Genomic DNA, 14738 nt, shown 5'->3' on the forward strand with positions numbered 1-14738 from the left:
CTCTGCACAAATTTCTCTGTTCCTGGCCCGCTGGAGTGATGTTCCTCGTACTATTCGCCTTAGGAGGGAATTCTGGAAACTCTGTAGGTTGGTTAGTGTCGTTTTGTAGAGGTGTCTCATTAGTGGTGCACCATGGAGCAGCGTTGGACGAATAATGACCTTATATATTTGTAGCTTCAGGCGCAGTGAAAGTTGTTGTGACGTCAGGAGATGGTAGAGCCTATGCGACTTCTGCTGGGCCAGATTGAGCCTCCCCTTGGCATGACTGGAGAGGGTGAGGTGCCGGTCAAGAGTTACGCCAAGGTAGAGGATGGTGTTGGAGATATTCCGACCCTCGCCATCCACAACGAACCGCTGGGGTAGTCTGCTCTTCTTGCCCTTCTGAAAGGACGTGACGATGGCATCTGTCTTGGCTGGGTTAACTCTGATGCCATCCTTCTTGAGAGCAGCTACGATGGTGGCAGAGGCGGCTTGTGCGTGGTGGAGGGCCAGTTCAGCTCTCATGCTGGAGGCGTAGACTCCTACATCGTCTGCATAGGCTGCTACCATTGCATGCCGATGTTTGATGGCGACCACTGGCGCTGTGAAGACTACGAATAATAGAGGTCCAAGCACAGACCCTTGAGGCATTTTGTAATGAATTGGAAGTTGTCCAGTATGTGCTGTAATAGTCAAAATCGACGAGAAGTTTCCTATCTTTTCAGTCCTGTGTGACTATTCCAAGTTAGTCATTTGTCCAGATGTAGTCTAAGATAGCATAAGTTCTGTTTGACAGAAGTTAGGGAAACATTATTAAAGGATACTGTAGTGCAGTTACTAGGTTTACCATGAATGGTAAAGATTTAAACTTTGAATAATCTGTCAGTGATAAAGGATCGGATAATGAGAAAGTATGTAGTAGGTAGGAATTTACGCAGTATGAAAAGCAATCCCGGGTGCTAGACTCGATCAGAAGGCTATTCTACATCGAAAAAGACTCCCGCTTAGTACAATCTGGACTCCAAAGAAAACAAGACGTCTATCACAAGATGATATTGCTGGATTGTCGAGTTAGGTGTTAGGAACCCAAACTGGTGTCTTATAAAATTAAAGGGATAAGACATTATAAAAGGTAGAAGATGAAAGAGGGTTTATGAAAATATTATTGTAATTTTGTTTTTTGTAATAGTTCCTCATTGTTATTTTTCATATATTGAAAAAGGTAAAAAATAAATAAATATTATGTATTCTTATTTAAAAAAAAACAGTTATAAATATAAAAAAAATTCAAATAATTAATTTTTTTTAGTTTTAAAAATTATAAGCTTGGAAGTTTTTACCATCCATACCCTTACCTTTCCATAGCCAACTATTCATATGGTAGTAATGTATGGCCATTTTTAAAAAAACATTATTTGTGCAATCGTTTTGGATGTTATTGATTTTAATTTTTTATTATTGTTATCTATAAAGAACACATTTTTTTTATTTCCAATTCAAGATCCCCTATATAACTATTCGCTATTATTAAATACTTAATATACAGTAGATAACGTAATTTAAATTGAGATAATTTCAGCGCTGTTACTAAACCAAAACATTCTGAAAGTTTACCTGCTACGCTTAAATAATCTTCTATGTTAATGCAACAGCTTCTAGCTTGTAGGTTCACTCAATCCACTTTCTGGCAGGACTTGCATAGATGCATGATAAAGTTGCCAACTTAGCATAGCCAGTTCATCAAGCTTTCGAAAGCTCCAGCAGCACTTATTCGGAACTGAACAAGACGGCTTGACTCTTGTGCAACGATTCTTGACAGATGTGGAACAATGACATTTAGCGGTTGGGTCTGGAACGTATACCGAATGGTCTAAGCTAATAATTATTTTATATAGGTATAACAAATATGGCTCCTAACTAACATGGGTATTTTATTGAACTTATATCAAAGCCACAAGATCATTGTTCCATCATATTTAAGTTTATAATGATGACTGGTTTTTGATTGTAAATATCAGCAAAACGTATTAAAAAAATGAAAGGAGAAGCCAAAAGTCCTAACAAGGAAATCGACAGTAATTTTTTTTATCCTAAATAAAAAAAATGTGGATCAAAGCCAGCTTAGTTCATTAGGAGAAACAGTTCATAGTCCCTAAAGCTGTTGTATCATACCGGTATTGATGCCCTTATAAAAATATGTGAAAAATTCTGTTTTAATTAAACTTATATCAGAGGAAGTTACGATTCTGAAGAGTTTTAGGTTAAAATCTTTTCGTTTAAGCAATATTGTTACCAAAGTTATAACGTGAGAATCCATTTTTAAAATAGTGTAATGTTCAAAATTTCCTGCTGAAACCGACATCTTTCTTTGAAGAGGGTAGTATATTTGCTATAATCTTGTCTTTAGAAGATCAATATTATTATAAAAACAAGAAATAAACATTAATAATCTGAATGTTTTTTTAAATTATACACAACTATAAAAATAAAAAAAACATAATCATAATCTACTTCTTTCCTATAAATGAAACGAAATAATCAATAATAAAATTCATTAGTTTTACAGTATATTTATTTTATTATTCAGTTATATAAAAAATTATTGATCGGATATATAACGAATTGAGAGCAAATTTTTCTCAGTAACGATTGATCCCTCTCCATGGGAAAAGGAACGTGACGCATTTGTTCTATCATCCGGACAGATTTAGTGACGATGCAATAGTAAATGAGTGGATAAATATTCTGTCCATGACATGGGCAGATTAGCCCAATCGAAGGTAGCAACATGGACGGCCATCCAGCCCCGATTTTCGGCATGTCAACTGCCACAGAGCTATTGTATTTTTGTTCTCCCATTGATAACGGATTTGATTGCCTGTTGGTGACAAGATCGATTCGAGTGGGAGTACACTGATAGATTGCGATAATAGGAATTATTGGCCATTTTGTTCAATGTTATTTTTATTATTATTATTTTTAATGAATAATAATTTGTAGGGAATCGATGCATTAAAAAAAAATGATTAAAAAAAAGTGTCATTTATCTTAAAATAATATATATTCCAATTTCTAAGCCATCATCCTCGATATCTTTGCCTGTTAAATACAGGGTATTTATGTTTTGAAACTACAATTTCATTTTTTTTTTTTATGAATATAAGGCAATCCACAGTGAAGATAATGATTGCCTAGTTATCTACAGGTGACCAACCTATTCTAGCCATGGTGGGGGTCAAGTTTTTCATATGATGGAACCGCCACTTAATGAAAAAAGTCAACACCCCAGGCTGGATTCGAACCGGTGCCGACCGTAGTTCCCAGATTGATAGACCTGCTCCTGCCAAACTGAGCTACGGATGGCTGATAATTTTAATTTCTAGTTATTTATTGAGTCACTTATTAGCATTTAATATCCATGCAATTACAACATTTAATTCCTATTTAATATTAATAATTCTTATTTCATCCTCATTTCTTCATACACCTCATAGATTAAGTAATAATCTTTAGCGATTTTTCTTAATGTTCGTATTTATCTTTCATTGTAATTTTTCTCTTATAATTATTTAGCGGTAGTTTGTTTTAGATTATGTTTTATTACCTATTTTTATGTTTTTTATTAACTAAAGGAAAATACTTCTGACCGATTCAAGTCGTAAAATTTATAAATTATAAGAAAGAAATTCAATATCTGAAATATCATTTGATTAAAAAAAAGAAATATATATTTCACATCATACATTTTTTTTCCATGATTCTCCTATTCATTCCATTATATAGCTAACTTAACCCATCATTGGTCGCTAGGTACCGCGACTTTTTCTCACATTTCTTAATTATAGCTCGAGAACGCATTTTTTAAGATATAAAATTTTCATTTAGATTAGGTTTGTTTAAGCATAATAAAAATATTATTTTGATAGAAGTGCAAACTATTTTTAAAAATTATAAAAACAAACATAATTATAAAATAGTAATAAACAAAATAATATTTTGAGACTGACAAAGTTGTAAAAAGAATCAAAACATAGATATATCATATTATAAGAACACTAATCGAAAAAAAAAAATGCTCTGTCTGAAGAAATCTCTAGTGTACAACTGGTGCAAGTGCACGCTGTACGACTGGGACATATTGGTCTTTTACACTAGTCCTAATTTTTTTAGTTTTTCATTCGCTCTCCTGGGATAGAATGCACAAAATTCCTACGTAATAGTCAGTGTGGCGCAGCGATGAAGTGAAAGCATTAAGACACATTTCTGTGCTATGGTCCATCCTAATATACACTTACAGTATCGAAATACAATTCATAGTAAATAATACGCACCTGATGAAGTTCCTGCATCTTCAAACCTATGTTTCCCTTGTCCTGTTGATTCTTCTAGAAAAAAACAACATTTTTATGGATTAAATACACTTGGCGCAAGTGAAGAAAATCCTCAAAACTTGAATATTTTTATAGCGGTCTCAGTCGCACGTGAGATAATATCTCATGAGAAGCGTATATTAACAGGGAAAGAGGGGGGCAATTCGCTTACTGAGAGCTGCTAGAGTGATGGAGAACGAGGTATAGAAGGAAGAGACTGCGAACCACCGATTCCAGGAAGATGGGCACCACAGTTTCCCTCTAGCAGCTTCCAGATCTGAAAAACGATTGACGTGAGAGAGATTCTCATGCAGCGACCAATGACTGGTTAAGATACCATGCATACTTACACTGGTCTGATGGGGATAACCCAACTAAACAGAAATACAAAGGATTTAAAATAGGTCTGCATTTACTTTCTAACAGATTTATTAATTAATTTAATTAAATTAAAAACTAATAACTAAAAAGAATATGGGAAGACAGATGGCAGCGACACGATCAGGAATTAAAATTGCTCAATTGCTGAACGTAATGTACCTCAGGAGAAATACAAATAGATTATATGGTATTTGTGAATCATAACATCATCGTTGTTAATTTAACAATTCTCAGAGGAGTCAAGAAATCTTTTTGAGTTAGTCAGTTTAGGTTAGAAGAAAGTTTTTTATTCCGAAGTATCGTTTTGTTCCAACACAATTACAATTCCATTGTAAAAACTTTTTTTCGAGGATGCTCTTCAAATGGTCAAGACTCATTTCAAACTTGTATTAATATCCATCAACATCATTTTTTATTGTCTTCCTTAAAATAATGTTGTTATTAATAATCATAATCTTGAGGTGAACGGTTTGATCCCATGATTGGTCATGTGACGCTCATATGTTAGGACTCGTTCCACCGGTTCAGTAACGATTATGTTCCTCTTACCTGACAGAGGTCCAAGGTTAAACGTTTCTGCTTTATTGGCATCTTTTTTTGTCTTTTTTATGGATATTAAATATGTCTGAAGAAAACCCAAACATAAATATCTTGCCAGCACTAGTGAATTATATATTTTTTTGGTATTTTAATAATATTAGAATGTTCAGAATTGTCAAGGTGGATGGAACAATAAACATAAAATATTCTATAGGCATATTTTAGTATTATTTTCGAAGGTCAGTCTCTAGATAAACTTATTAATATTTATTATGAAATATTATTATTTCCATAGTTTTTCTTGATTGGAAATTTTCTTGTTCTTTCAACGACAAATAAAACACTATTGAGTAGTTAACGTACGAAAGTGAAATCTGTACTGAAGGCAATTAACACAAAATGGGATGATGTTTCTGCATCCAGAGAGGAACCAAATTTAGAATCCCTGAGCATAATCGGTAACCTAATCGTTTTGTTCAATGGACAAGCCTATTCCAATAAAAAAAAAATACCAGTAAATAAAGGAATGATAAATTGTGACAAAATTAGAATACAGTAATTAGTATTTAGGAAATTTAAAAGAAGCATTGGAATTGTGAAAAATTCGAAATATAAAATCTAAATTTCGAATAGAAATAGACGCATTAAGTTCCCATGAATCGAAATAATCTTAATTATAAGTTTCCCACAATTTTGAGTTGTTGTTAAAGACCAAAAAGCCGGTATTTTACAACTTCAAAGTCTCATATCTAGTTTTTTTTCTATCGAATCATGAATAAATAGTGTTAAAGTAAGGAAAGGAAATATATTTATTAATTTTAAATATAAATAATTGGTTGTAATCGTACAACTTAAGTTCTAAAGTTTTTTTTAATTTATATTATTCTACTTTACTTCTTAATTCCTTATGTTATCCAAACAACGTAAAATAAAAATATATTTTCAATTTTAAAATATTTTTTGACAAAAAAATTGTAAAGCAGCCCTAATAAAAAAGAGAAAAATAAGGATTTAAAAATAGGACTTTTTCTGTTTAGAATAAATAAAAATTGTCTCGATTTAGATGACAGATTTCAAATTAATATTAAAGTAAGGAGAAAATAATAACCCTGATTAGGAAATTTGGCTTGATCTCAAACAGTTTAGATTTCTAAATTGTTACAAATTAGTAAAGTGGGTGTATATATAATTTAATATTAAATTATTTTTGATAATTTAAAGTACGTTGTTCGGATGACATAATGAATTAAGAAGTAAAATAGAAGGGTAAAAAAAAAAAAAAAAAAAAAAAAAGAATGAATTATTTTGTTAATTTATGTTTATGTAAACACGGATGTTTTTCAGATGACAGATTTATTTACCACTTTATTACCTTAATATACTTAGAAGAGCCAGTTTTTCGTAGGTAAGATTCAAAACTTTTAATTATACTCACATAAACACTGAATATTATATTTATTGTTCTCATTCAGCGTATCGTTGTGAATATGACTGTCTTAATGTTTATTTCCATTTCACATACCAATGATTGATATTTATGGAACTGATATTGTGTACTTCATTTTACAATTACTCACTTTTGTTAGCAAGAAGCAACTTCTAGAAGAGTTGAAGAACCCGACGAAGGAGATGTGTAATGGCGCGGCGCCGGACTGCAAGCAAATCCTTACAAAACAAGGGTTTAAAAAAGAGAACTGTTATCGAAGTAGGGCACTGCAGTGGGGAAGTAGGAGCAGCCTTGCTTTATTTGTCTAGCGGCGAAGGCAGCACTTAAATATTTTACGCCCCGCTAGTTTTTTTAATTTTTTTTTATCACCATTCTGAGTTTAATTCCGGTTATTGTGGTCGTTTGTATTTGGTATAATACTTCACAGAATTATAAACGAGGGCTCTTTAACTATGATACATTGTATAATGTTCAACTTATTATGTAATAGTTAGAGTAAAAAAAAGAAAATATATAATTATCACTAAGACAGAGATCAATATTTTTTTGTAGATTGTTGGTTTTTGACATTTAAAGTTTAGGGAAAATTAAAAAATCATCTTCAATTTTTTTTTTCAAAGACCTACTGTACAAAAATTGTACACGCTCACAGACGGAAAACTAAGGAAAAAATGAGAGTAAATAAAGGACAAGATATAATACATAAAATAAAGATAAAAATAATAATAAAGAAAGAGAGAACAAATCAGAACGACCCACTATTTATTCTTTTTTTTTTTATTCTTCCTTGACCGCTATTTATTCTCATCTTATTTCCTTAGTTTTCCGCCTCTTACTGTGTACAATTTGTCTTTTTCATTTTTCTTATATCGAATTTTATATTTTTACGTGTCATTACGTCTCCTGTTCATTTGAAATCTAATACTCTATGTTTTTCCTTTTTCATATAAACTTATTTTTGTACATCTTATTTTTGTTAATTTTATATAATGTTTCATTTATATTTACATTATTTTTAACCCAAACTTAGTTTAATTTATTGTTATCTCGTTATCTTATAAATTGTCCAAATATGTTTAGTTCTTTTTTAGCTCTAATGAAGCCCAGTAAAGTGCGTCGACAAATAAATAGTTTCTAATTATTTATTGCTCCTTTTTTGACTTCATTCCCGACCGTCTTTATCTCAGTTACGGTCAGTCATTTTAATATATAACTATCTGACCCGGCATTCCTTCCCTATTGTTATATTTAAGGATGTATACTGACTTAATAAACACGATTGATAGTTTGTTATAAATTATTGTACATTTTATTATTATGATTTATTAAATAAAATAGTATTTAAATAACAGCCCTCATTGTGCCTCAAAAATATTGGAACGACTCAGACCATCTAACCTTTGAAGTGTGGTAATAGATTTTTTAGGAGTGAAACAAAGTTCGTATTCGTTTTTAACACTTCAAAAAGCCCTTAAATACCAAGTTTAAAAACAAAATCGGAAAATGAAATTTATTAGCCATTATTTTTGCCTTACATCGCCTTTGATTCCTTTTTGAAAATAAAAAAAATAAAAATAATCTAAACAATACGCGACCAAACTTAGAAATGGTTTAGAGTTCTATAAACTGCACCAAAGGGCACAAACCGAGTTTAATTAAACGAATTAGCACCAGAGATATCATATAAAATGTTTGAACTTTTTATTCTTTATTTGAAACCAATACACAAGGGCATTAAATTTGTTAATTTCGGTTAAAATAGTAGAAATTTAGCTTTCCAACGGTTATATTAAGGTAGAAATTGGATGAAATGAAGAAGAGTTGTGAATGATTATATGAAAAATTGACATCGGGAAAAAAAAAATCCTCCAAATAAATCGAGGTGAATTTTTTTAAAATTTCATTGAAGGATGGTATTTGGTAGTTCGATACGACACTAGAAACGAACATGAATTTTTTTTCTAAAAAAAATTGGTTTTGACCTACTTTACCTCAAGTCACATAATTTTTTTAATAATTTGTTTTATATATAATATACCTTAATAGAATCAGTAATACTTTTTCTTATTCTTCGGAAAAAAGACGTATCGATTGGTGTATAAAAACCGTTAAAAACGCTTAATATTGTTCATAACTCTTTTTCTATCCCAGAATTCGGGGATTTCATTATCTTTTTTAAACCTTTTCATGGCGAAAGGAAACAATTGGAAAAAACATGGCTTAAATTGGTCAAGTTATTCAAATGTTTATTGTATAAATTCCAGGAATTTGTAAACACTAAATGATTTAATGATTAATTTTACACTACTATAACTGACATATCATGATAGTATAGCTTAAATTCTCAGTTTTTTATGCTAGAAAAGAATAAAGGGCGCTTTTGTCAGAAACTAGTTCTGGCAGAGTTATGTTGAAGATGTGATTATGCCTTTTAAATGTCTATGGCTTTATTACCTGGTATCATCCATCTCAGTTCATACCAGAGTGGAACTAAGAAATATTTCGTTATCTTATACGTATTTATTTTTTTTTAAAATAGACTAGTATACTGTTTCCGTATAAATCTCACTTCCTAAAAAGTTGGTTCCTCCAGTTGAGATAACAAGCTCCCTGAAGTACCAGTCTTCATATCTTGCCCTCGACATGTTGATTCCAAGAAGAGCCTGAAAAATGAAGCTATTGTGTTTTTCTACAATTTTTCCCCCCTTGCCGAAGACTGACAAGCTGTGTTTTATCTTGCTAACGCTGCTACAAACAAAGAAGCCGGTGCAGTATAAAAAGCCAGGAGGCTCGCTGAGTTGGCACGACCTCTCATATTTCAACTTTTTTAGCCTAGACCTTGGCCATCTGATCTGAGCCTCTCTGGAAAACAAGGAGAAAAATTTTGGGAAATTCGACAGGCCCCGGAATGAGAAAGAAAGGCATTATTCTACCGATTTTATCAAAACATGGTCATAAATTTCCCAATATCTACGTTTGTATCTTTTGGCATATATATTTTTATATTTTCCTCTTCCAGGAGTAAATAACATTTATTGTATATTTGATCCTATTATACTTTCACATTCATTGTGAGAGTTGCACCTGTCTTCTAAATCAATGAGTTGTTTTTCATTTAAATTTAAATAAAATAAAATAAGTTCACGAATTACCATGGTTCATACTAATATATAATCTTTTTTTTAGAGATACAATTATTACAACTTATACAAGACATAAGTATACAATAAAATAAAGTATACTGAATAGCAAATGAAAGTTAAAAGATGCTCAAGGGAAATTAGTTTTTATTCAGTTACTGCTAAACCAAGTAGTTTAACACTTTTAGGTAAATAACTATGAATTAGAAATCGTATTTATAAGAGGCATTATTTAGATAGTATTATTTTTTTTTTAGACTCCAGATATATAATAAATAAATAATTTCATTTAAATTTACGGATTTACAATTATATATTACAGGACCACTTTTCGGAAGAAAAGTGCTGTAATATAATAAGTAGTTTAACACTTTTAGGTAAATAACTATGAATTAGAAATCGTATTTATAAGAGGCATTATTTAGATAGTATAAGTTATTTTTTAGACTCCAGATATATAATAAATAAATAATTTCATTTAAATTTACCGGTTTACAATTATATATTACAGCACTTTTCTTCCGAAAAGTGGTCCTGAAGACAAAATAAGAGAAAAACACAAGCAGTAAAGTTATCTTTTTTTTGAAAAGATAACAAAAAAAGTATAAAATATTTTATATTTTATTTTAATATAATATATTTATATTAGTCACAAATGAATGAAGATTACATTATTTTATTTTATTTTTAATCTAGAAAAACTAATTTCAATAATGTATCATATATTACTTTCTATTCCATCGTGTCCCGTTTCATTTAACATGCCATACCTCAAGAATACATAGATGCTCTTTGGCCCTGATTTTAAATTAAGTCAATTCCATTAGTAAATTTATAATTTTTTAAGTGATATTATGAATTATTAAAAAAAAAACATGTAATAACTCTTGTTATTTTAAGATTACACATAGTAAAATCTTTTTTAAATAAAAAGGTATCATGAAGTACAAATATTATAATTTTGCTTATAAAGTAAAATTATTATTGCTTAAAACATAAAATATCTAATCAGTTACTTAATATCAATTAATGTAATTATTAATTCCAATTAACTATCACAATGTAAAATCATCATCATAAGAAAAAACTTTAGTAATTTACAACTAGTAATTTTTACTTCAAAATTTACTAAAGGTTCAAAAAAAGATCGTTGTTTATAGTAGAAATCATGTACTTAAATTTTCAGTAACATTATTTTAGATGTTTAAGGTTAAAATTTGTAGTGAATTCAAAGTCCATAATCAGGTATAATAAATATGTGTGTAGAAAAGATACCTGTGTTTCACCATAGAGTTGTCAGCTTAATTTGTCGTAAAGAACGCCTTGGACCCGTCAAATCTCTTGAGATATGGCCATTATTTTCAAGATGAGAGGTCAGAAGCCGAAAAAAAAAATATGTAAAAAAGATGACCAGGGTCCAAGGACAATGAGGGGAATTTCACCTCTATATAAGATTCTTCTGGTTCAAGGGGGGACACAGTAGCTTCCAGCTCTTCCAGAATCAGACATGGCCATCAAGGTAGGTATATCTCATGGAAAAAGTTCCTAGTTGATTGAAGAATCTTTCAAGTCATATCCTAAATTAATCATTTAATTTTATACATACATTTATTAATAATCTCAATCACATCTAAGTTTAGGTATGTATTAATAAGCATTAGTATGAACAAAATCATAACTAATTCATATATAAGGAGTGTTATCAAAAACATATTTGTATTTTTTTTTATTTGTAATCACATTTTTTAAAATTTTATGGGTCCAACATATTAATTAAATTTTTATAAAACTAGTGTTTTTTTCATATTCAATCAATTTAATAAAAATCTATAATATGTTTTCCATAAGTTTACAGTTTAAATAAGACCAGTACAAGAAACGATTTTTATCTTATAATATTATTTTAAATTATATTTAGTTTGTTAAATAGTGCTTTCTCAATCGCACCGAGTTTTATAACATTTCGTATTTAGTACAGATATACAACTCCTATTATTTCTGTCTCTTTTCTAATACTTTTTAAGAAAACAAGATGGGAAATCATAATGTTTATGTAAGCAAAATTTCGAGATGTTCATTGCTATTTGCAAAGTATTTTGTCTCCAGTTGATGCCTATTTTAATTCAAACCAACTTTTTCTTTATAAATCTCTTTATCCAAATTATACAATAAATTCAATGTACAACTCTAAATTTTTGAAAGGATTGAATCAATCTAGACCACCAACCAGACCATCAGTCACTTGATTCAGTTCTGGCAATAGGCGGTCTTTGTGAAACTATGTTATAATATATAATATTTCATTCCCTCACTTAAAAATAATTTTGATATTTTATTTTATTAAGGAGATTTTCAAAGTAATCTTTCCCTAAACTCTTATTTATTGACGGGTTATAAAATATTGAAAGTTTTTGCTTCCATGCACTATTTTATGTTAAAAGGAATTACAGTACTTCAAATTTTTTTTTAAATCTCACTCCTTCATATTTCTCCTCCAGTTGTTTTCCAGAATGTTCAATTACGAGGGAGTAAATAACTCTATTTTTAAAATAATACTAAAATGTTTCAAGTTCTGGAAGTAAAATATACTATATTTTTAGTATAGGTATATAAGTTAATACTCACAATGTAATTCAGATATAAGCCACTCACTATTTTTCATTGTTTGTCATAATGTTCAATTTGTAGATTCCATTTATTTATTTAATTTTTCAATTTTTTAGACACTACTTGCATATCTTATATTATACATATCTTCTTACCTACATGATATTATATTTCATCTGTCACTGTTTTCAATTTACTACTATACAATTCCACAAATATCAATCAATTAAAATTTTGTACTATTCAATTATCAGTTATCAATTTTTTATCATTTATGATTTAATTCAATATTTTGTATAATTCTAAATTTGTTTGTATACTATTCCTTTTCAATTGTATGTTACTCTAAATGTTGTTGTTATCTCTTTTGTTCTATAGCCCTGATGAAGATCAGGTCGAAACGTCGGCATAAAATAAATAAATATGGTTTTGTTTATTTAAAAAAAAAAAAATTCACTTCCTCACTTAAAAATATTCACTATTCACTTCCTCATTTTAGCATTTTTTTTTCATACTTTTTAAACAATAGTTAAAGGTTTTTCTGTGGGGTCAGTACACGAAAAGTGAAGGTACTATACCACTAAGTAGGTATGGATTTTGGTAGCTCAAATTTATGACTGAGATTTTTGGGAATCAAGATCTGCGCATCCTCAGATAATGAACCATAGATACTTCAATCTAGCAAAAATTATTGTAACTCGAGGCCGGATGTGCCCAATTTCAATACCATAAAAAATATCAATTTAATTTTACTGATAATCCAATATGACTGGATAACCGTAGAAAGTGGAGTTGAGCAGTGCCTTATTGCTTAATACCCCTTAGATGGACATTTTATATTCTTTGAAATCCCTTATAAATCATCATTTATAAATATCTCAATTTTTTTTATGGAATATTATAATCTTTTCATAACTCGATTGAAGCTTTGACTAAATTAGTAAAGCGAAAATGAATTAGTAAATGAGCGATTTATTTATTTAAAATTCAGCAATAAATATTATAACCGTTTTCATCACGATTATCTTAAGTTTCTTACGAACCAGATGATGTTTGGTTAAAGCAAGTGGTATTATTATTTTATGATTCTGATTATTTTCTCTATTCTTCAGGTTTTCGTTTTCCTCGCTGCCGTAGCTTTAGCCTGCGGACAGGTCATCAGACCAGGATCCGTCCCCCAGTCCGTCGAACCCTACGACCCTAACCCATCCTACTCTTACACCTACTCCATCAACGACGGTGTTACTGGAGATTCCAAGGAACAGTCCGAATCCAGGCAAGGAGATTATGTTCAGGGCAGCTACTCCCTCGTTGAAGCTGACGGCTCCAGGAGGATCGTCGATTACACCGCTGACCCAGTCAACGGATTCAACGCCGTCGTCCGCAAGGAAGCCATCGGATCCGCTGCACCTGTCGCCTACAGCGCCCAGCCTGTTGTACACGCGCCTGTCGCTCACCCAGCATACCACGGCTACTATCACTGAAGACTTCATCCGGTTGTGTACTTTAATAAAATAATAGCTCGTTTCTAAATTCCAATTTCTTATATCCATCATTTCACCGTTTATCAAACAATTATTTTTCACAATTATAGTTAATTACCTCTTTTAAAAACATTTATCTAATTAATTTTTTAAAGTTAGATGTCCAGATTTAATTTCTTGATTGGACAGCTAATTAGTACCAAACAAATGAGTGTATGATGCAAGAATTCTCCTAACTCACTTAGTACGAACAGAAAATCCAATATTGACTAATTTAGTTAACAACAATGACCGCACCCTGTTGGTATTTAATGCCTTTAAGAACATAATACCATCTATATTGCAAATATATCGGTCGACTAAGCACTTGACCTATAAAAAAAAATCTGTTTTTAGTAAAATGAACTGCAGTCTTGTACCCTCAAACCATAAAGGGTTGGGAGCTTGAAAATCGTTCTAAATGTCTCATATTTATTAATGCAGATCAATACATGTTTCTACTATATAGGATAAGATTTGTCTTGGTAATGTTTAAACAGGTATAGATACATGACGTTCTTCTATCTGAGCATTGGTGGAACTCTGTATGAGGGGTGAACAGAAGGTTCTGTTTAATGAAATTTATGTATCATTTATTTTAATACTGTTCATATCAATATTGGTAATGGCTTACAAAAGCTATATATCTCCTAATTTGTAACATTAAACCTTGTCCGAGAATAGTTACTGAGTGTGAGCGAGAGCCAGAGATTAAAGGGGAGAGAGAGAGAGAGAGAGAGAGAGAGAGAGA

The 14738-nt window shown here is 30.6% G+C and overlaps 1 protein-coding gene across 1 annotated transcript; it reads left to right on the forward strand.

Moving 5' to 3' along the window:
- The first annotated feature begins 11316 nt into the window (after positions 1 to 11316).
- On the forward strand, positions 11317 to 14003 carry LOC106677734 (larval cuticle protein A2B). Its single transcript, XM_014415824.1, has 2 exons — positions 11317 to 11376; positions 13577 to 14003. The coding sequence occupies exons 1-2, from the start codon at positions 11365 to 11367 to the stop codon at positions 13946 to 13948; spliced, it is 384 nt and encodes a 127-aa protein (XP_014271310.1). The 5' UTR covers positions 11317 to 11364; the 3' UTR covers positions 13949 to 14003.
- The last annotated feature ends 735 nt before the right edge of the window (positions 14004 to 14738 follow it).

Source organism: Halyomorpha halys, unplaced genomic scaffold, assembly GCF_000696795.3.
Source record: "Halyomorpha halys isolate HHAL.00 unplaced genomic scaffold, Hhal_1.1 Scaffold107.1, whole genome shotgun sequence".
NCBI classification, from domain to species: domain Eukaryota; kingdom Metazoa; phylum Arthropoda; class Insecta; order Hemiptera; family Pentatomidae; genus Halyomorpha; species Halyomorpha halys.